We start from the raw sequence: 24,075 nt of genomic DNA, 5'->3' as shown, positions 1-24,075 counted from the left end.
TGGAGACTGGACAGGTTCGGGTGGAGGACCGTCCCCTGCTGCTGCGACAGAAGGTCCCCCTGAAGAGGCAGACGAACCGGGGGATCGACTGACATACTGAGTAGCTCTGGATACCAGTACCTTCGTGCCCAGTCCGGAGCCACAAGGATGACTTGGGCTCGGTCGCGCTTGACCTTCTTCAGCACTCTGGGCAGAAGTGGTATAGGCGGAAAGGCGTACAACAGACCGCAACTCCACTTGCGACGAAAAGCATCTCAGAGCGAGTGCCGCCTTGGAAATTCCAACGCGCAGAACTGATGACATTGCGCGTTCTCTTCGGTGGCGAATAGATCTAACCAAGGCTCTCCCCATTGCTAAAAGAGGCCTTGCGCCACGTCCGAGTTCAGACGCCATTGGTGATCCATCATGCACCGACGGCTGAGCGCGTCCGCCCTGGCGTTCAGAGAACCTGCCAGGTGTTGAGCCACCAGGGTCACGCCCTGGCGTTCCAGCCATTGCCAGAGGCACAGAGCCTCCTGGCAAAGGGTCCACGACCCCACCCCGCCCTGTTTGTTGCGGTAACACCTGCACTACACTCCCCCGGACAGAGGGGAGGAATGCCTTCAGTGCTAGACGAATCGCCCGTAACTCCAACAGGTTGATGAGGAGCCGGGCCTCCGCCAGAGACCAGAGGCCTCTGATCTCCGCCTCTCCCATGTGGCCACCCCAGCCCTGGAGGGACGCGTCCGTCACAACTATGTGCTCCGTTTGGGGAAGGGAGAGGGATCTGCCGTTGACCCAATCGCGGTCTGTGAGCCACCACTGCAGCTGTCTCGCAGTGCCCTCCGAGATCAGGACGTGGTCGGACAGGTTGCCCTGATGCTGGGCCCACTGAAACGTCAGGTCCCACTGCAGAGCCCGCATCCGCCACCTGGCGTGATGCACCAGCCGCAGCGTCAACCTGACCGAGACCCGGGATAATGGCTGAAAGATGGGAATCAGAGCCTGAATATCCCGGACCCGCTGTTCGGGTGGATAAACCCGAAACTGCGCCAAGTCGAGAACATCTCCGATGAAAAGGAGCTTCTGAGAGGGGCACAGGTGTGACTTCGGCACATTGATGGAGAACCCCAGCCTGTGCAGGAGATCTGCAGTAGTCTGGAGGTGGCTGAAGACTGTCTGGGGCGAGCCCGCCTTCAACAACCAGTCGTCGAGGTAGGGAAAGACTGAAACCCCTAACCTGCGCAGATGAGCTGCGACCACTGCCATCACCTTTGTGAACACCCGTGGGGCGCTGGTAAGGCCGAAGGGGAGCACGGTATACTGAAAGTGCTCGTGGCCAACCGTGAACCGCAGGTAGCGCCTGTGGGCCGGCAGGACGGGGATGTGGAAATAAGCGTCCTGCAAGTCCAACGCTACCATCCAGTCTCCTGGGTCCAGGGCAGCTAGGACCTGAGCCAGTGTCAGCATTTTGAACTTCTCCTTCCGGTGGAAGCCGTTGACGTTCCTTAGGTCCAAGATAGGGCGTAGGCCTCCTTTGCCCTTCTTGGGTACCAGAAAGTAGTGGGAGTAGCAACTACTCCCTACTTCTGGCCCAGGAACGCGCTCAATGGCCCCCTAGGCCAAGAGGGCCGTAACTTCCTCCTGCAGAAGTCGCAAATGATCCCCCGACACGGTGGTTCTGCGGTGGCATGGCTGGAGGAGTCGCCTCGAAGGGGAGGGAGTAGGATTTTGAGGCGGATGCTGCGGGGGAAGGTGTGGACTGACCTCGCCGTTGTCCCCAACCGCCGGGACGGCGGTTCCCACGGCCGCCACCGCGTTGGGTATTACCTTGCGGAGCGTGGCTGGCAGCACGTGTGGGTACACCCCTTCAGTGGCCACGAAAGGAGTAAAAGGCAGCCGATTGCTGGCACAGGGCCGAGAGGCCCAAGGACTTGGCCGTAGCCCTGGAGTCCTTAAAGCGCTCAAGCGCATGGTCTGCCTTGTCGCCAAAGAGACGACGGCCATCAAACGGCATGTCCATCAGTGTGTTCTAGACATCGGCCGAAAAGTTGGCGGACCTCAACCAGGCGTGGCGTCTGACCGCCACCGTCGTTGCCATCGCTCTACCTAGTGAGTTGGTGGTATCCAGCCCACACCGGATAGAATATTTGGCTGCATCCCGGCCCTCCACAAGGGCTTGGCCGAGTTTGGCCCGTACCTCCAACGGACACTCTGGCAGCACTTCCGCAACCGTATCCCACAGAGAGTGGGTGTAGCGGCCCAAGAGGCATGCGGTATTGGAAGACCGCAGTCCCAGACTGTGAGAAGTTGGCCTGATGTGCAGTGCTCACTATTCTAGTGATCACTATATATCAGTCCAAACAACCCTTATTGATGATTGGTTGTAAGTCAACCTTATAGACCAGCTATCCTAGTAGCATGGATACGAGCAGTCTAAGGCTAAGACTCTAGAGGGCGTGTTAAGCCAGCTGTTTTACCATCACATTACCCCTTGAACACCCAGTGAAAGGACACCACACAAGTGTTATGAAAATAAACAGTGTATTTATTAGAATCACAACAACCCTGTACTCTTTATGAGGACAGGGTGCTAGGCACACAACAAAACTCTTACGAAAATACTTAAGTTAGCACAGTATATACAAATGCCCGAGGGGCACGAAAAACCATATACTCTAAAAGTGGAATGCGAAATTACTAGCAGGTAAGTACAGTACTAATAGGCTTAGGAATCGCTAGGACTTGACTATAGAATCGTTAGATTACTTCTAGGAGACCCAGGGGACTCGGGTGCAGAGTGTGCACTCTCACGCGGGATGCGGGACAAAGTCTATGATAGCTAGCAAAGGTAAAGTTAGTGTTCACGGGCGAACCCGACCTGGTAGGGAGAAAACGACAGTGGATCCTGACCCTTGGATAGTGAGGCTATGCTGGGGCACCGAAATGCCGAAGTTACCTAGCCCAGGGGCTGCAGCTGCATAGGTCTCAAAAGACGTCGGGAATCCTCGTAGACGAACCAGGAGCCTGGAAGAAAGATGCTGGCAGGCGACCAGTGAAGAGAGTTCGAGTTGATCCAAGCCTGGATCTTGAAGATGGATGACACCTGAAAGCAGAGGGGACCAAGTTCGTGACTACTAGCCAGTAGTCAGTGGGCACCAGGAGGGCACCGGATGGTAGTCACCTCGACTAGGTGAGTGGGCGACGCTGGGCTCTGCAGATCTCACGGACCAAGAGGCGTTGTCGGCGACCAGGATGGAGAGGCGAGCTGTCCCACGATGGATGAAGCTGTCGGCGTCGAAGAACCCAGGATTGGGCAACAAAGCCTTGGCTAATTCAAGCCCACGCGGTGGACTCAAAATGGCGTCTTGAGTGGACCAGGAGGGTCCGGGGTGCTCCTCTTCTGGAAGGGAGCAAGAGCCAGTCTGGAGCAACCAGACTAGCAGCAGTGATGTCGTCGGGCGTCGTTCAGAAGGCCACAAGCCAGCGGGCTAGTAGCCAAACAACGCGGTGAGCAGCAAAAAGCAGAAGGGCCCCACGCCGATCGTGGAGATGCTGGGGGGCTGCTCTTCGGTGCTGGAGCTGCTCAGGGTCGGGGCTTCTCGGACCCCAAAGCACTCGCCAGGAGATTACTCGGCGGGCTTGCTGTGAAGAAGTTGTGCAGTCTTGGCAATAGTCGGTCCCTTGAGGTCTCGTCGCACTCACGGTTCTCAGCTTGGCTGTAGAGGTGAGTAGAGGTCGGAGGTGCCAGGGAAGCCGGGTCTTGTCGAGCTGGGCAGTCGGATTCCGGAGGAAGGACTTACAGCAGACCGCAGTGTTCTTCGGATGGTGCCTGCGGATGCAGGGTGACTACTCCTTAGTCACAAGGGAGAATCTTGAAGAAGAAATCTTGATGTCCTTTCGTAGAAAGTCGTGTCTTGATTCCAAAGATGATCTAATTTGGAAGGGGGCCTGCTCCTACCTTTATCTGGGAAAAGGGGGCTGGCACGCGACTAAGTCCTGCCCTAAAGGTGGGACCAGGAGGGGGGTGGTTACACCCCTCTCCTTTGGCGGGCTTTCCCCAGGCCAGGGGCTGGAGTGCCCCTGGAACTGGTTTCAGCCGGCCTATGCACAGTGAGCACCGGGGTGCCACTTGCAGTCACCTTCCTCTGAAGCCCTGCCTACCTAGGATACACAAAATCCTGTCTGGGACGGTGCTGGCACCGCCCCTGGCAGGAAACCCTTTGTCCTTATCTCCTGCTCTGGGAGGACTCCCAGCAGCAGGAGGGCAGACTTGTGTCTCGGTGGCAGCATCCATTTTGTGGAGCTGAGGCTCTGTTTGACTTTAACCGGGGTTAGAGGTTACATACATGTCGTGTCCCTCTAGAAGGGTGGAATGCTAACCCCGTCGCCAGAATTGGCGAGGGGTTAGTATTCCAATTCGTATGACACCTTACTCGACATGTTTTTGATAAAGCGATACTAGAGTTGGCATATAACCGCGAGGATTATAATGCACTTAAGAGTATATGGTATGCGATATCATGGAAACGGCTAAGGGATAGATCCCGAAATCCGTAGACAGGCTCAGCTCATGCCAGAGCACCATCTCACACGATTCCAAGCACTCTGCCTTCAGGATTGTTAAGGCCTGCCATAGGAGTGACTGATAGGAGATCTGTGTGTCCATTTTAGGGTTAGATATAGGTATACTATATCTAAAGCAAAGGGTGAGTACACCACCTTGCCCCAGCTGTCGTGCAGCCAGTTGTGTCAGTTTAGTTAGTCAGTCCAGGGGTGGCACAATACATGCTTCAGCCCCTGGGAGACTTCTGGGTGCACCTCAGCCCTGGGTACAGGGACTTGGAGGGCCCAGTGCCAATTCAGTACCTGAGTACAATTTGGATTGAGAGAACAGCTAGGCTGTGGGTCTGATTAGCAGGCCCACAGCCAGGGAAAGTCGTAAACCAGTGCAGCAAAAAGAAATAATCTGGGTGATCATAGGATTGCAGACCCTACTCTCCTACACAGACTAAGGGACGAGAAGATCTTTCTACCGTACTGCTCGTACCTCTTGGATTCCCTGTCCGGCGGCACCGACGGGAATACGGTCTGGGAATTGGAGACCTGGATGACCAGGCTCTCGGGGTGTGATGGGTGGACAGGAAACATGGGTCGCCCGGGGCGGGGCGGTGACGTCTGGCCATGTTCCTAGCTACGGGCGAACCCGTAGCGGGCTTGGACTAAGTGCCCAGAAGAACATCGGTCAAGGCCTCATTAAAGGGCAGCAGAGGCTCGGCCGAGCTTGACTGCCGTTTAAGGACCTCAGTGAGGAGATTAGTCCTCACGGCCGCGACGGGGAGCTCAAGGCCCAAGGCCTTGGCAGCCCTCATCAACACCACACTGTAGGTTGCCCCCTCCTCCGAAGCCACGGTAGGAGGGGAGACAAAACCAGTGTCTGGAGAGGTGTCCAGACCACTGGCCTCCCCAAGGTCTCCTGCCCAGTCCTCATGAGACTGACACTCTCTGGTCAGAGGGTCCTCAGACCCCTCCCAATCCTCTTCATCACCCATCTCCTGAAACTCAGGGTTCTCAACTAATGGGGCCTGCTCATAGAAGTGAAACTCCCCAAACGCCGTCTGGAGCGGCGCCCATCGGGGCCGTCCCGACGTCGGAACATGAATGAAGGGGGCATCGGGGACGGCGCCGCCCGAGGACGGCGCCGGAGGCGACACCTGATGGTCCGACGCCGGGGAGGTCGTACGGTCCACCAGCGATGATCCAGATCCCGAAGAGGGTCTAGCGGCGTCCCGCGGCGCCGGGCCCGAAGGCGCCGGCAGCGCCAGGGCAACTGGACCCCGCGGCGCCGGGCCCGAAGGCGCCGGCGGGATAGCGGGAACCTGCGGCGCCGGGGCCGAACCCCCCAACCCGATAGGGGTCCCAGACGGGTCCGCTGGGCCCGAAGGCGCCGCGGAGCCCGTCGGAGGAGAGAGTTTCCTCATGGCCATGAGGAAGCGCTCGATCTCCTCCGGCGTCGCGTTTAGCCCAGGGACCGGAGGGTGTGGCTGGTGGTGGCTCCGAGCCCGCGACCTGTCCCTCAACCTCCCGTGGGACCGAGACCTCTCGCGGCGCGGGACCGACTGCCGGAGTTCGGGTCACCTGCGGGACCACTCCCGCCTGGCTTTCGAAGAGAGGGCCCGGCAGTCTGAGCAGGCCTTGTCGTCGTGATCGACGCCTAGACAAGTTAAACACAGGTGGTGAGGATCCGTGACCGACATCAGGCGGTCGCAATCCTCGCAGTGCTTAAAGCCGGGCATCCCTACAGCACCAATCTGAGTCGAAAAGACTTCGAGAACTGATCAAAAATAGATCAAAAAGTTAGTCAAAAATTGACTAGGGTTACTGCTTTTTCCAGATCTGCGCTTGCTGGCGCGGAAAAAAGAAGAACTGACGTCAGCACGCGGAGGCGGCATCTAAGAACTCCGACGACGTCATCACGGCGCCCACGATGCAGACGACGGACGCGGAGCCGCAGACGACGCCTACCGACGCGCAAGGGGACTGCTACGCAAAAGTTTCCGGATACAGTCTGACGCCTGGGGATATTCTAAGGTAAGGAATCTAATACTAACGTGTCTCTTTCAGATATATAGTGTAAAACAGACTTACATTTTGTGCAAATTTATGAAAATATGCAATAGTAAATTACACAAATGTCGCACACCTCTAATTCTATCCCATTGTTTTTCACCCACTATGTCACTTTAGATCGAGGTACACCTAATGCAAACCAGTACTGAAGCTGTTGCTCATGTGAATAGTCCATCCTGAACCTTGGTCATCTCACACCACCGCTCTGTGGCTCATCGCTTTTTTATTTGGGAAATTTAAATTCAAACTCCACCACCGCCCCCAAATCTTACTGACTAAGCTATGCCCCTGCCTGAGGTGAACCCACGCCCAGTGGTGGACAGAAGCAAAAAGTAAATGAAAGTTTATAAGAAGGTCGACACAAAGCCTTGTTATTAAATTATGTATGTATTTTTATACAAGATTATTTTTTTTGAATACTCAAAGCTGGTAAGACAGCAAACACCGGCTCTATGCAAGACCTATAAATGCAACTCTAATGGTGATTCCCTTCCACTAAAGTACCGCTTTATTACAATTTATACTCACTAATAAGATACTAGAATGCCAGCCTCTTAACTTTATATGTAACTGCAACCAAAGGGAGTAGCTGGTCCAAGGTTAAGAATATTCCATAACTCACTCTAAGCATGTAGATACAAAGCTCACAGAAAATGCATTACACTTTTGCACAAAAAGCTAGTTACCTATTAAAGAGAGCGGGAGAAGTAGCAGCTCTGTCCTTCAATCCCTCGGAGGACGGGTTCATAGTAAACACAACATGGAGATTGCGAATGACTTGACTAGTAAACCACTTGTACAATTCTTCATGCGAGTCTAACATCAACCCTTCTTTCTGAGCTCCTTCTTTACATTGTGTCATGAGGGTAGAGTATTCATCTCCTTCAAACAGTCCTGGAACCTAAATAATGTAGAATAGTACACGTTTTTGAATGGTAATGCATATCAGCTTCACAAAATATAATCTAGAGCATGATAAACACTTAACTCCTTAACAGGCTCTCTTACAGATGCAAGACAAGGATGGAAATTTCATTACAAGAACAGAGGCTACATTATGCATAATCTTTTAATGCAGTCTCTAAGCAGCCGCATACATCACAATAAAAAGGTTCCATAAAAAAACATTGAAAATACATAAAGGGCATGAGCCAACATCAATCTGCCTCTTTTAAATGCGGCTCTGAGCAGATAAGGGTCTTCATTTATACTTCCTTTAAGCCTTTTATTAATCTTGTTTTTTCCCCATTTATGGATGACTTGGGCTAACCCCATTCTCCCTGCTCCCTGCCTCCACACGATTTCCAATTTATAGGAATTCCTTTCTTTTTCTTCCTCTCCAGTTGTTTGCCGTATTGCCCATTTATCTACAATTGAAGTTTTAAACTGCTTCCCTTTACAGCGCCGGTAAGTATTGTTCCTATTTCATTTATTTCTAACTGTTTTGCTTTTAGGCCTCACCTTCTCTCCTGCGTGAGCCACTTCATATCATTCGGGATTTACTCCCGGTTTTTCTGCGCTTATTAAGGCTTTCCAAAAATGTTATGTTCCCGATGCACGCCGCGGCTCGAGCGCGATCGTGTAATGCTCCCTACTTGGAGAAATTAACCTTGGCAACCGCGACGTCACACTCACGTTGCCAAGGTACTTTCTTCTTCTTTACTCCTCCCTCCGGCCTTGTACTAAATCGAGACGCCGGTTCCTATGCCAATCAGCAACAGCAGCTGATCGAATGTCAGTTACTCGTCAGACTCCGCGATCAGCTGCTGCCTCCTTCTCTAACCTCAAGTCCACTAGTCTTTTAGTTACGGCACAAAAAAAAAGAAAAAAAAGATACTTGCTTTGCCCCTGCTTTTTTTTACAACCCATAGCGCTTTATAAGCTGCTCTTGCCTGCTTTGTCCTGCTTTTACTACAGCGCATAGCACTTAATAAGCTAGTCTTCTCTGCTTTGCACCTTCTTTTATTAAAGCGCATAGCGCTTTATAATTTTCAGTTTAAAAGGTTTTTTTTTTAGATTCCCTTTATTTTTTCTACTCTATTTCCTGCACCATGTCTGACTCAGAGTCAGATGACGCGTCTGCCCCTACAGCTAATCTGGAGAATGAAGCCTTTAAGAAGCTCTTACATAATGAAATGCAAAGCTGTATGCTCAATAACCTAAATAAGGTCATGTCCTCAAAAAGATCACTCCCCTCTGAGGAGGAAGAGTTCGCACAAACTCTTAATGATGACATTTCTAATGTAAGGGGTAAAAGATCAAAGAAAATTAAAAACTTAGAGTATTTAACCCCTACGAGCACTATGGGAGGTCCAAGCACCTCACTGAATCCGGGAGGTCTTAGCACCTCAAATTCAAATGGAGGTCCTCACACCTCAAACTCCCTGGGCGTCCCTCGCGGCACAACTTATTCGGGTCTCCTTCACGGCACACAATATCCGGGTGTCCTTAGCGGCACAAAAAATCTGAGGGCTCATGATCTCACGGGAGACAATGAATTCAACTATGATAATTTGTCAGGTACCCATGACTAATACATCCTTGGTTTGGATGAGGACTAAGATCAAGACCTTTTTAACCCCGCTGGATCCCATTCTTCCTCAAAGGATAGTATTATCGACCCCCTGGGAGAAGAAATTTTTTCTTCCCTAAACCTTAAGCATCCCAGAAGCTCTGAGTGGTGGCCTCAAGACCACGTGGCAACATTCATCAGTAAGTGGTTGAGGTACCCATTGGAGCATGATACACGCAATATCCTCAGAGCAGAGTGCTCCAGACATTCCATTGATGACAAAGCATGACTGTGAGAAGTTGGCCTGATATGCAGTGCTCACTATTCTAGTGATCACTATGTATCAGTCCAAACAACCCTTATTGATGATTGGTTGTAAGTCAACCTTATAGACCAGCTATCCTAGTAGCATGGATACGAGCAGTCTAAGGCTAAGACTCTAGAGGGCGTGTTAAGCCAGCTGTTTTACCATCACATTACCCCTTGAATACCAAGTGAAAGGACACCACACAAGTTATTATGAAAATAAACAGATATTTATTTATAACAAGACTACCCTGAACGAAAAACCATATACTCAGTAAGTGGAATGCGAACTTGCTAGCAGGTAAGTAATACTTTTCTAGACTCAGGAATCGCTAGGCCTACAATTCTAAACACTGGGAATAGATGCAGGAGGCCTGTGGACGTCGTGTGCAGAGTGGGAACTCTCACGCGTAAGGCGGGAAAAAGTCTATGGAGGCTAGCAGTTGCAAAGTTACTGTTCTCGGGCGAACCCGACTAGGTGGGTCGAAAACGGGAGTGGATCCGAACACTTAGGGTGTTGGACTACGCTGGAGCACCGGAGTACTCAGTTTACCTAGCCCAGGGGCTGCGGCTGCATAGGGTTGAAGTTGCGTCGGAAACCCACGTTGAAGAACCAGGAGCCTGAAGAAAGAAGTTGCTGGCAGGCGGCCAGTGAAGAAAGTTCGTGGAGATCCAAGCCTGGATCGGGGGAGAAGAAACCTGTAAGCAGAGGGGACCAAGTTCTGAATCACTAGCCAGTGATTAGATGGGCACCAGAGTGGCACCGGGCGAAGTCACCTCGACCAGGTGAGTGGGCGCTGCTGGGCTCTGCAGTCTCTCGGACCAGGAGGCGTTGTCGGCGGCCAGGATGGAGGTGCGAGCTGTCCCACGAAGGTCTCTGCTGTCGACGTCGCTGGACCCAGGATTGGGCAACAAGTCTTGGCAAATGCAAGGCCCACGCGGTGGACCTAAAATGGGGTCTTGAGTGGACCAGGAGGGTCCAGGGTGCTCCTCTGATGGAGGGGAGCACGGGCTAGTCTGGAGCAACCAGACCAGCAGTGTTAGTTGTCGTAGAGCGTCGTGAGGGGGTCACTAGCCAACGGGCAAGTGACCTGGACAACGCGGTGAGCAGCAAAAAGCAGAAGGGCCCCACGCCGATCTCGGGGATGCAGGGGGGCTGAACTTCGGTGCTGGAGCTGCTCAGGGTCGGGGCTTCTCTTACCCCAAAGCACTCAGTCGAGGGTCACTCGGAAGTCGTGCTGGGCAAGCGTCGTGCAGTCTTGAAGATGGCCAGTCCCTCGAGGTCTCGTCACACCCACGAATCTCAGCGTGACTGATGATGTAGGTAGAGGTCAGAGGTGCCAGGGAAGCCGGTTCTCGTCGAGCTGGGCAGTCTTGATCCGGAGGAGAGACTGGCAACAAACCGCGATGCTTGGTTGGTGCCTGCTGCTGCAGGGTGACTACTCCTTAGTCACAAGGGAGAATCTTGGGAAGAAGTCTTGAGTTCCTTTCGTGGAAAGTAGTTTCAGGATTCAAAGATGATCTAATTTGGAAGGGGGCCTGCTCCTACCTTTATCCTGAAAAAGGGGGCTGGCACGCGACTAAGTCCTGCCCTATGGGTGGGACCAGGAGGGGGGTGGTTACACCCCTCTCCTTTGGCGGGCTTTCTCCAGCTCAGGGTCTTGTGTGCCCCTGGAACTGGTTCAAGCCGGCCTATGCACAGTGAGCACCGGGGTGCCACTTGCAGTCACCTACCTCTAAAGCCCTGCCTACCTAGAATACACAAAACCCTGTCTGGGACGGTGCTGGCACCGCCCCTGGCAGGAAACCCTTTGTCCTTGCCTCCTGCTCTGGGAGGACTCCCAGCAGCAGGAGGGCAGACTTGTGTCTCGGTGGCAGCATCCATATTGTGGATGCTAAGGCTCTGTCTGACTTTAACCGGGGTTACAGGTTACCAACATGTTGTGTCCCTCTAGAAGGGTGGAATGCTAACCCCGTCGCCAGAATTGGCGAGGGGTTAGTATTCCAATTCGTATGACACCTTACTTGACATGTTTTGATAAAGCGATACCAGAGTTGGCATATAACCGCGAGGATTATAATGCACTTAAGAGTATATGGTATGCGATATCATGGAAACGGCTAAGGGATGGATCCCGAAAGCCGCAGACAGGCTCAGCTCGTGCCAGAGCACTATCTCACACGATTCTAAGCACTCTGCCTTCAGGATTGTCAAGGCCTGCCATAGGAGTGACTGATAGGAGATCTGTGTGCCCATTTAGGTTTAGATATAGGAATACTATATCTATAGCAAAGGGTGATTGCACCACCTTGCCCCAGCTGTCGTGCAGCCAGTTGTGTCAGATTTAGTTAGTCAGTCCAGGGGTGGCATAATACATGCTGCAGCCCCTGGGAGACTTCTGGGTGCACCTCAGCCCTGGGTACAGGGACTTGAGGGCCCAGTGCCAATTCAGTACCTGGGTACAATTTGAAGTAGAGAGAAGAGCTAGGCTGTGGGTCTGATTAGCAGGCCCACAGCCAGGGAAAGTCGTAAACCAGTGAAGCAAAAATCAAAAATCTGGGTGATCATAGGATTGCAGACCCTACTCTCCTACAATGATAAACTCCAAACTTGGACCCGGAGCTGATCAAGTTTCTTTTTAAACTCGGACAGGATCCACGTAAAGGCTTGGAAAGACCCCTTAAGGGGTGTCAGGATCGTCTCCTAGACGTATTAGGCCCACTAGCCAGGATTATCGACGCAGCGGAGGAGAGCCATATTAACGGGACACCCCTTAATACAAACTTAATCAGGGGCTGGAGCCAGAGGGCTCTAATTCTTCTTGGCAATGCTAATGCTAGCTTAAATGCTGAGAGACAAAGAGTTGTCTTAACAAAAATAAACCCTAAACTCTCCGACATGGCCGACAAAGAGACCTCTCAGAACACTAAAGGTTTACTCTTCGGAGAGGATCTCATAAAATCTCTAGGCAAATAAGTCGCAACTTTTATGGCCTTGGATAAGGCCCAACAAAACATGCGCAAGTTCTTTAATAATAACCTTTTTGGCCGGAAGAAGGGGCCTCTTCCGGCCGATTTAACCAAAGGCCCTTCACAACATCACACTGTTTCGGAACAGGCTTTCAGCAATTCAAAAACTCACAGTTTTACTCCCAGAGAGGGAGAGGTATGTGCTCCAGAGGATTCAGATTCCGTGGACCCTCCTTCAACAACCCACCAAGTGAGTACTCTTCCCCTTCCTACTTCTCCTTCTTTCCCCCTAAAGGTGGGGGGGGAGACTCAAATTCTTTTTTCATAATTGGAGACTAACCACGCAAGATCCATGGGTTTTAAATACCGTCAAGGGTTTCAGAATAGACTTTACAGAAACTCCTACTCAAACCTCTCTTCCAGGAGTCTTTCCACTCCCTTCCGAGCAAAAAATAATCAAGGAAGAGATCTCCTCCATGCTCCAAAAAGGAGCAATTATAAAAGTCTCTCTGGAAGAACTCTGATTCATAAGCACACTCTTCCTTGTAGAGAAAAAGGATAAGGGTCGGAGACCGGTGATAAATATAAGACATCTAAACAAATTTTTGGTCTACAGACACTTCAAGATGGAGGGGATCCATCTTCTGAGGGATCTTCTTCTATAGGGAGACTGGTTAGTCTAATTGGACCTAAAGGATGCTTATTTCACCATTCCTATGGCCAAAATCTACCAACTTTTTCTTCAGTTCCTCTGGTAAAACCGCTTATATCAAATCCAAGCCCTCCCGTTCGGTCTTTCTTCTGACCCTTGGTGCTTTACCAAGGTTATGAGACCAATCGCCTCATACCTAAGGGAAAGGGGCATCCGTTTGATCATCTATCTAGACAACATTCTCATTATGTCTCGAGAACTTTCCCAAATATCTCAAGATTTCAAGACAGCAGTGGATCTTCTAGAAAGCCCGGGCTTCATCATCAACAAAGAAAAATCAGTCTTGACTCGTTCCAGGTCTCTCGAGTTTCTGGGCTTCACCGTAGATACCTCCAAAAGTCGTCTCCTACTCCCTTTCAAGAAGATAGCCAAAATCTGGAAGGAAATTCCTCATGTTTTGAAGCAACAAGACTTTCCCTGAGAGAACTGGCCAGACTACTCTGTCTCCTCTCCTCATCTATTCAAGCGAGTTTTCCTGGTCCCCTAAATTATCGGGCCCTCCAAAGGATGAATGCGAGGGCCCTAAGGTCTGGCCTTTGGTACGAAGATCGCATTTACCTAGATCGAGAAGAACAGTCGGAACTGGCTTGCTGGCTCGAGAATTTGGACGCATGGAACGGCAAAGCGTTCTTTGGTTCAAAACCGGAGTTTGTTTTAGAATCCGATGCGAGCCTCCATGGCTCGGGGGCTTGCCTTCTCGATCAGAACACGGGTGGGGTCTGGTCTCTGGAAGAATCCTCTCAGCATATAAACTACTTGGAACTAACAGCTGGTCTTTACGCCTTGATGAGCTTCAAGCACTCTCTCCAGGGCAGGTCGGTCGTCTAAAAGATGGACAACATGTCTGCAGTAGCCTATATAAACCGTCTAGGCGGCACCAAATCTGCGGTTCTATCGAATTTGGACAAAAAACTTTGGCTGTTCCATCTGAAACACAAAATCGCTCTGAAAGCGGATTACCATCCCGGGAAATCAAACATCACGGCGGACTGGAATTCCAGATTCCTGCTAGATCACAGCGATTGGAAACTCAACATTCCCATGTTCAGGTCTCTGGACAAGATTTGGGGTCCCTTGGAAATCGATCTATTTGCGAGCAGACTGACAGTTCAACTGGAAAATTACTTCAGCTGGATGCCAGATCCCGGGGCTCTAGCAGTAAACACCTTTCTCCAATCTTGGAAAGGTCTCAGTGCCTACGCCTTTCCCCCCTTTGCCATGATCCAAAGGGTTCTACATAAAGTGAGACACAAACAATGCTCCTTTGCTCTAATAACTCCCTTCTGGCCCTCCCAAGCTTGGTTCCCCACCACTCTGGAGCTGGCATGCGAACCCACCTTTCTAATCCCTTCCCTAGAATTTCTCCAAACAGACGTAGATGGCGGAATTCACCCCCTAATCCAAACGGAATTTGAACGTTCTTGCTTGTAGAATGTCAGGAGATCCAATGTAGTCTCAGGACTTTCGTCTACAGCTGCAACTCTCCTCAGAGAGTCATGGTTTCAGGTACCCACTACAAATAACACATTTGGAGAAGCTGGGTTCATTGGTGCCTGGAAAGGAACCTGGATTCCCTTAAGGCACCTATTGTTGACATAGTTACTTTTCTTTGTGAACAGTTTGATAGAGGTCTTAGCTATAGAACCATCAACTGCTATAGATCAGCTATCTCTGCTGGTCACATCCTCGTCATTATTTGTAGGGTTATGAAGAGCATTCGTTTAAGAAGCCCTCCAAAACCCAAATACGATTCTCTTTGGGACATAAAACTAATTTTAGACCTTTTCTCTAATTGGCCAGATAACACAATCCTAAACAGAAAATACCTTTCAATCAAACTTGCTACTCTTTTAGGTCTAATTTCTTGTCGGAGGGTCTCCGACGTCAAAGCTTTAGAGGTTTCTAATAGGTCCTTTAACATGTTTGGTGTTAAATTTGAGATTTATAGAAGAACTAAGACTATATCTGAAACAATTTTCTACCCTCGCTTTGACTCTTGCCCTAAACTGTGTGTTGTTGATTGCTTGAGAGAGTACGATCACAGAATGTCTGTTTTTCGACCCCCTGATGTCAAACAATTACTCATTTCCTTTGTTAAACCACATACAGCTAAATCCTCAACCTCCATTGCTAGATGGGTTAAGACCGCTATGAACTGAGCTGGTTTTGATTTAAGCAAATTTCAAGCTCATTCTCCTAGAGGTGCTATGGCCAGCAAATCCCTCTGGTCTGGTGGCAAGTTGGATGACATCCTCAAAGCAGCTGACAGGTCCAATGCTAGCACCTTTGCTTGACATTATTGCAAGCCTATCGTCGATATAGTCTTACAAAGGTACCGACATGCATAATGTAGCCTCCGTTCTTGTAATGAAATTGCGATTCTTCTATTACCATGACTAGAGAATATGGACTTCATTAACGACACGGAGGCTGACATTATCCCGCCCAGGTATATGTTCTATTGAATTTATTTGCTCTTCTGTTTACAGTTCTAGCATAATAATTTGTATTATTCAGAACAGCAAGTTTTTTATATTGATTTATTGCTTTGTATTTCCTCCAAGATTTACTTCTTTTTTTTCCAGACAACACTTCCCAACTACGAGCTCTTTGGATCCATCTTCACTTCTCTCTTCCTATTCTTCACGTGAGGATCCTCTGGAAGTTCTTTGGACATTTTGAAGTCTATTTGTATTTCATGGACTTATTCTTCTCTGTATTTGCACATTTAAAAGAGGCACATTGATGTTGGCTCATGCCCTGTAAGTATTTTCAATGTTCTTTTATGGAACCTTTTTATTGTGATGTAAGCGGCTGCTTAGTGACTGCATTAAAAGCTTATGCATAATGTCAGCCTCCGTATCTTTACTAAAATTCAGATTCTCAAGTCATGGTAATAGGAGAATCACAATTTTCTGCTATAAGACTTTACAATCAAAATGTCAAAAAAGCCTGACAACCTCTTGTAGCAGCATGCCTGAGAAAGTCAATAGCAAAATCACTAAGTTCAAAATCAGACTCGTTAGTGCAAACAACCTTTGTGGAAACCTGCTTTCTGTATGCAGCATTAACTACTTCCACCGCTCCTCCACCTCAGGTTACTGATAACCAGCTCTATGCTAAATTAAGATGAAGAGTCTATTTAGATCAAAGACATAGGACGTCTGAACATCTGATGGTACACAGTTTACTGCTAAAGCAGATCAGTCTTGCTGCGTCATTCCGCCAAGGGCTCACATCCTTTGATAGTCATCGCACAGAAAGCATCAAAGCCTTACACTAATAACCCACCCTTCAGCATACAGTGTGACATTAACTAACAAGTTACTTACCTTCGGTAAAGATATACCTGTAAGAAACATAGGTTAGTTATAGATTCCTTACCTTAGAATTAACCCCAGGCGTCAGACTGGATCTGGAAAGTTATTAGTCAGCAGTATCTCTGCAGGTCGAAAGATGGCATCGGTCGGCTCCACGTCTGTCAATGGCGTCGATGTCGTTGGGATGACGTCGCAGGAGCTACTCAGATGCCGCCCTCGCATGCTGACGTCAGTTCTGTACATTGCTTTACGCGTCAAACGCAGAGCCATGAAAGGCACTGACCACAGGTGCACAAAACTAGGGCCCGGAAAGGATGTTCTTAACCTTAGAAATCAGTTCGCAGAACGGGGAGGATAGATGGGTGGGGCGGTAAGTAATCTATAAGAAAACAAGTTACTTACCTGTAACTTCAGTTATCCAGTATTGGTATCTTTCATAGATTCACATGCCTGAATCATTCCCCGTCGCCGTGGCGGGATTCCCACGGTATATAAAAAAGCAGTGCCAAAAGTAAATTACAGTAGTAGGCCCTATGAGAAAGGCCTGAGGCCTAGATTGTAGTAGCCTATCTAGCTCATTATGCTAAAAAGCTCGAAGTCTTTGTTCCAACCAATCAGCTCACAGCACCCTCTATAACCCTCTCTGCAGAGCCAGTTCCCCTCAGATTTTCGTTAGCACAAGTGGGAATGAGAATCCCAAAAATTAAAGAACTGACTCTCCTGGGAGGAGGGTGAGTGCATGTGAATCTATGAAAGATACCAATACTGGATAACTGAAGTTACAGGTAAGTAACTTGTTTTCTTATCCAGTATTGGGGTATCTTTCATAGATTCACATGCCTGAATCAGAATAGCAAGCAGTATGCCAGACAAAAGTCGGTTGCGGATGGTGGGAGACTTATTGCGATACACTCCCATAAATACATGTTTAACAACCAATTGCGAAGTAAATACATTACTAATGAAAAACATGACTAAATGCCAAAGAGCAGTCATATAATAAACAGGAAAAGTAATATTACTACAAAAGAAGCAAGTAATCTGCAATACATGTACATCTTTAACCTTTACAGAAATATTGAAAGGCATAGACTCATGATAAGATGAATAAAACATTGGTTACCTGTATTTGTTCTTATGGAAACAGGTGACATAAAAACACTTGACCAACTGCCGCATCATGTTGATTTGCTGATTACAGGCAGTAATGTCTTGTAAACGTGTGGACATTCTTCCATGTCGCAGCACGGCAAATATTCTCTAGCTTCACTCCTGCAAACAATGCTGTAGACGCTGCTACAGCTCTTGTAGAGTGTGACCTGACAGTTCTTTGTAATGGCCGGTTGGATTTGACGTAGCAAAAAATGGATCGCGGAGGCTATCCACCTGGAAATTGTGGCTTTAGTGACCGCTTTCCCCAGTGTAGCTTGGCCATAAGCCACTAACAACTGATCTGATTTCCTGAAGCTTTTTGTTCTTTGAAGATAAAACTTCAAGCATTGTTTAATGTCCAAAGAATGCAGTGTTCTTTCCGCCGGAGTTGTCAGATTTGGGAAGAAAACTCGCAATTTCACTGGTTCGTTTCGATGGAACTGAGAAGGTATGAAAGTTGGATTTGTTCGAAGAGTGACATACTCTTGAGAGAAATGTAAGAAAGGTTCCTCTATAGTGAAAGTCTGAATTTCTCCCACTCTTCTGGCAGAGTTAGGGCTAAAAGTAAAGCGACCTTCCATGTCAGGTACTTGAGGTCAGCTTTGTGAATTGGCTCGAACGGGTGCTTCATCAGTTGTGAAAGGACTGTGTTGAGTTCCCATTCCGGTGGTGAAGGTTTTAATCGGAGGATAAGTCCGGAAAAGACCTCTCATGAACTGTTTTATCAGCGATGAAGAACATAGTGAGGAAATGTCAGCCATCTTCCTGAACATGGATAGAGCCGCTAGATGGACATTTACCGAAGAGAAAGAAAGACCAGAACAAGCCAAATGTAATAAATAAGGAAGAATTTTTTCTGCTGGAGCTTCAATAGGGTGTAAAGTATTTGAAGTACATCAGGAGCAGAATCGCCTCCATTTGAGACGATAAGTCTTCAATGTGCTCTGGGCTTGTGCTTTCTTTAAGATGTCCCGGCAATCCTGAGGAATTTGGAGATGTTGAAATTCTAGGAAGTTAGGAGCCATGTGTGCAATTTCAGAGATTGAGAGTCTGGGTGAAGTATCTGACCCTCGTTGCGTGACAGTAGTGTTGGAGCCGGGAGAAGTTTGATTGGAGGTTCCAGCGATAGCAACATGAGCTCCTGAAACCAATACTGACAAGGCCATCTGGGAGCAATTATGAGGAGACGGGTGCTCTCCTGTTTCATTGTGTGCAACACTCGTGGAATCAACGGGATCGGAGGAAAGGCGTAGACATAAATCCCTGACCATCGCATGGGGAGGTGTGAGAAAGTGCCATCTTTCATGCCTTGGAATGCCCCCACCTTTTTCTGAACTGCTGATGTGCTTTGACTGAGTGAGCCCTGGGTCCCTGCCAATCAGGTACCCAGGGCCTGTGTTCCTTCCCTAAAAACTATGCAGAAACAAAATACCCAATTGGCATCTCTGGCCACCTGTCAGCCCCTAGTAAATGGTACCCTAGGTACCCAGGGCATGGTGACCAGAGAAGACACCTGAGGGCTGCAGCACTGATTGTGCCACCCTCAGGGGCCCTGTACCCTGGCACCCACACACTGCCTTTGCAGGCTAAGTGCCAAAGTACAGAACCAAACCATGAGTCGACATGGCACACATCCCTGTGTGCCCTGCCCACAGAACCCACTGCCCTGGCGTACCTCAGTCAACCCTCTAGCTGGGTGCCCTATGCCAGAGGTGAGGGCACAGGTGCATGAGCCCTGTGCCCCTACAGTACCCAGGGCCATTCCTGGGCACTGTAAGGGCAGTGATGCCATTAAGAGTATATGGTGCTGGGAGGTTTAATTATTTATTTATTAACAACATTTATAGAGCGCGAACGAAGGCCCATGGGCATCTCGGCGCTAAGATATCTGCCGTATTTAACCAAAGCGGGGAGGATTGAGTTTACTGATTAAAAAGCCAGGTCTTGAGTTGTTTACGAAAAGACCAGAGTGAAGGGCTGGTTTTAATCGAATGCGGCAGAGTGTTCCAAAGTTTAGGCGCTGACACAAGAAATCTTCTGTCTCCCCATGAAACAAGTTTGGTACGAGGTACCGCTAGATCATGTAGACTGGAGGAGCGTAGTGATCTGGAGGGGCAGTAGGGGGTTAGATTTTGGATAAGAAAGGCTGGTCCCTGGTTATGCAAGGCCTCAAACTATACAGAGTTTTGAATTTTATTCTGTTTCTAATGGGAAGCCAATGAAGGTCTCTGATAGTTTCCGACGCAGAATGATGTTTAGGAATTCTTCCCAGGAGCCTAGCGGCTGCGTTTTGGATAATTTGCATTTTGTTAAGGACTCTTTCTTGTGTGTTTAGAAACAGTGCGTTGCAATAATCCAAGGTGGTCATTACGAACTCCACAGCACCATAATGGCTACACTGAAGACTGACAAGTTTGGTATCAAACTCTCAGCACATTAAACCCGCACTGATGCCAGTGTGGGATTTAATGTAACATGCACGGGAGGGCATCTTAGAGATACCCTCCAAAACACGAACCTACAATCCACGTCTGGGCTGAGTGGCTGCAGAGGCTGCCACACAGCAGACATGTTGCTGGACCCCTGGGTGGAGAGCCCCCGCTCTCCTGGGTCTGCAACAAAGCACATCCTGGGCGAGGTGCTATGTCTCTTCCCCCAGGATGGACAGGGGTAAGCTTCAAAGGCATTCCGCCTCGGAGAGCTTCTCCAGACCAGTTGCTGTAACCAGCAACCAGGCCCCCACCAGTCCTACCCCCACTCTGGCGGGAAGACTGGCGGGAAAAACTACGTCAGGAAGGGAGTGTGCCAACCTGTGCCAACTCCACCCCTCAGGTGGAGGAGGCGAGGTGAAGCACGACCCTGAGCTCCGGCCATCTTGTAGATGGGGAGTCCTGCCCAATCCCAGCTAGGCTCCTGCCCACCTCCCACAGGAGAGGAGCACGCTAGGGGGGTGTACTCACCCCAGGACAGGGACCCATTGGTCCCTGCCCTTGCCCTACCTATAACGCCCCTAAATATTGTATTTAGGGGCTCCCTGAACCTTCCTTCCTCAGATCCCGATATCAAAAAGAAGAAAGAAGATCAAGAAGAAGAAGAAGACCTACCGTGCAGCTGCTAACAGGACAACAACAACTGACTTGGCCCCAGCCCTACCGGCCTGTTGATCCTGGAACCTGCTCCTGCCTAAACCCGGCGACCTCCGCGGACAGCAACCTTAGGACACCCAGAGGACCTGCCTGCCTTGACCCTCTCGACGATTGGGACTCCCATCAGCAGAGGCTCTGCTGCAACAACCCACCTGGTACCAACCAGGAAGCTCCGGACCAGCCCACTCTGCACCAGCCGAGCCCGGGCCGGGCCAACCCGAACTAAGACCACGAGGACGTCCCCCCAGCGACTGGGACCCGAAGTCCAGTGCCCAAAGACCCTCCTTGACGAACCAGCCGACGCCTGCAGACTCAGAACCAGGGGACACCCCAACCTCGACCACCCGAGGGTAAGCTTTTTTAACACCCAATGACACCCCTGCACCCGGCGCCCTACAGCCCCCTGTGCCATCCCTTTGGGGTACCTACCTGTGCTCCAACATCCCAACTTGCCTCTCGAAGTGCTGGTCGCCCCTGGAGAGTCACCGTCCCCGAGACTGCAGCCTTTGTTCCTTTTTCAAGATCCTCATTGGATAACATTGAGCGCCCGACGGCTCAAAAGCACCCTGCACCGAGCCGCCCAAGTGCCGTTGGCTGTGACCTCTTTGCCCTATCCTACTTCCCCCTCTTGCCCAGAGCAAGTGACCAGGAGCCCAGCTCCCAGAGCCACGTGGCCTGCTAGCCAGCAGCCACCAACCGAAGGCCCCCTTTCCCTCATTGGATAACATTGGGCCTATCTACCTCTGCACCCGGCCGCCCCTGCGCCGCTGGGACTGAACTAACTGTACTCACCTGACCCTGGGGGACCCCTGAGTCTATGCCCAGAACCCTAACTTCACCAACCAAGTACTCACCTGGAAACCAGTAATTCCCTTACCTGACATTGGATAACATTGACCCATTTTTGACTCAAAAATGTTCTAAGTGTTTGGAAAACTGAAAATATTCCTAAAAAATCAGACAAAGTCCGAATTCGAAAATACTCACCTGTGATCAGGAGAGAAGCCAGTACTGTACCTTTCAGCCCAGTACTGAACCACAAAAGTAATCCCTAGCAGGTTTACTAGTAACCTGTATTTTCTCCATAGGAACCCATTGTCTGCTTTTCTATGAAATTTCTTCTAAGTGTCTACTTTTGAAAACTGCAAATATTCTTTAAAAATCGTACGAAATACTGAAACGCAATTACCTACCTGTTTTGAGTTAAGCCCCCAGTGCTGGCCCTAAAACAGCTTTATATTCAGGAAAAATCATCACTGTAACTAAAGAACAAGTTACTTACCTTCGGTAAGCTTTTTCTGGTAGATACAATATCTGCATGTGGATTCCTCACCTTGTGAATATCCCCTTGCGTCAGCAACATTCGGAAATTCTTTTCGTAGCCTTGCGCCGACGTGGACTTGGACGTCAGAGACACAGCATCGCACGCGACTCCGCTGACATCACCGACGCCGATAATAGGTCCACGCCGGCGTGATGACAGTTCCGCCCTTTTTTCCGTGCCTTTGAGGCACACTGACGGACCAATGACAGTAGTAATGTACATAGTATACACAGTACACGATGGTCAAAATAACACACGCAGGTTGAAGCAAATGTAAGCAAACATTCAAAATAACACACTTTCTTGACCACAAAATAAACACAATACAGATATACTGGCATAGAAGAGTGAACAACGGGGAGGCGGGTGGGTCAGTGAGGAATCCACAGGCAGATATTGTATCTACCAGAAAAAGCGTTACCGAAGGTAAGTAACTTGTTCTTCTGATAGATACATCTGCCGTGTGGATTCCTCACCTTGTGAATAGAGTCACACAGCAGTCCCCACTCCCGGAGGAGGGTGTCCACTCTTCTAAACCAGGAAATCCTGGAGGACAGAGCGCGCAAAGTGGCCGTCCCTCCTCACTTCGGAATCCAAGCAGTAATGCTTCGAGAAAGTGTGGAGGGACGACCAAGTTGCCGCCCTACAAATATCCTCTACAGGAACACCTCTAGCCAATGCTGAGGTTGAAGATTTAGCTCTTGTAGAATGAGCCCTTATACCCTCTGGTGGTTCCTTACCGGCCAAAGAGTAGCAGATCTTTATACAGAGGACGATCCATCTTGACAAAGTTCTTTTATGGACCGCTCTTCCTCTCTTGCAACCAGCAAACCCAATGAAAATCTGGTCATCCAATCGACAGTCTTTAGATCTGTCCAGGTAAAAGGACACCGCCCTTTTGGGGTCCAGACGGTGTAATCTCTCCTCCTCCTTGGAAGGGTGTGGGGGAGGATAAAAGGTAAGGAGGGTAACGGATTGACCAAGGTGGAAAGGAGTCACCACCTTTGGGAGAAAAGCAGCCCTGGTCCTAAGAACCATTCGATCAGCATGAATGGTCAAGAAAGAGGCCTTGGAACTAAGAGCTTGAAGCTCACTTACCCTCCTTGCTGAGGTTATTGCAACGAGGAAGACTGTCTTAAGAGTCGATAACCTCATAGGACATGTGTGAAGAGGCTCAAAGGGAGCACCCATTAAAAAGGTCAAGACAAGATTTAAGTCCCACTGAGGCACAATAAAAGGAGTAGGAGGGAACTTATTTGTGAGGCCCTTCAAAAACCTTAAAACTACAGGAGACTTAAAAAGAGATGGCTGGTCAGGCAAGCAGAGAAATGCCGACAGCGCAGAAAGATAGCCCTTAACTGTGGCAACAGCAAGCCCTTGCTGCGTCAGAGAGAGAGCAAACTGGAGAACATCAGACAAATGGGCTCTCAAAGGGTCAATAGATTTCTCCCCACACCAAGTGACAAATTTTGATAATCTATATGAATAAATGGTCTTACTGGAGTCACGCCTGGCTGACAAGATGACATCCACCACGTCAGGTGGGAGAGAAAAGGAATTCAGGTTGCCCCGTTCAATCTCCAGGCATGAAGGTGTCATGTCTGGAGGTGGGGGTGTAGAACCTGCCCCTCCATCTGAGAGAGAAGGTCTGCCTTGAGAGGGAGACGGAGCGGCAGGTGAGAGGAGAGGTGGAGAAGATCTGTATACCACACCCTTCTTGGCCAATCCGGGGCGACCAATATGTCTTGGCGAATCTTCCTCAGAACCCGAGGAATCAAAGGTATGGGAGGAAACGCGTAAAGGAGTCGTCTTTCCCAACTCAACAAACGCGTCCCCCAAGGCTCCTTGCAACGGATACTGGAGACTGCAGAAAGACAGGCAGTGAGCATTCTCGCGAGTGGCGAACAGGTCCACCTGAGGAGTCCCCCCACGTCCGAAAGACGTGACGAACCACCTCCGGGTGAAGCCTCCACTCGTGGTCGGCCGAGATCTGCCGACTGAGACCGTCTACACGCACGTTCAGA

The 24,075-nt window shown here is 49.7% G+C and overlaps 1 protein-coding gene across 1 annotated transcript in view; it reads right to left on the bottom strand.

Moving 5' to 3' along the window:
- Nucleotides 1–24,075, bottom strand: part of DYNC1H1 (dynein cytoplasmic 1 heavy chain 1) — a 1,596,152-nt gene that overhangs the window by 873,917 nt on the left and 698,160 nt on the right. Inside the window, exon 47 of the mRNA XM_078660192.1 lies at nucleotides 7,296–7,510. Coding sequence (XP_078516318.1) covers nucleotides 7,296–7,510 — 215 coding nt within the window. The remainder of the gene's footprint in view (nucleotides 1–7,295; nucleotides 7,511–24,075) is intronic.

This window comes from Lissotriton helveticus, chromosome 9 (assembly GCF_964261635.1).
Source record: "Lissotriton helveticus chromosome 9, aLisHel1.1, whole genome shotgun sequence".
Taxonomy (NCBI): Eukaryota; Metazoa; Chordata; class Amphibia; order Caudata; family Salamandridae; genus Lissotriton; species Lissotriton helveticus.
The sequence above is the reverse complement of the archived record's forward strand: the minus strand, read 5'-3'. Positions and strand labels throughout refer to the sequence as shown.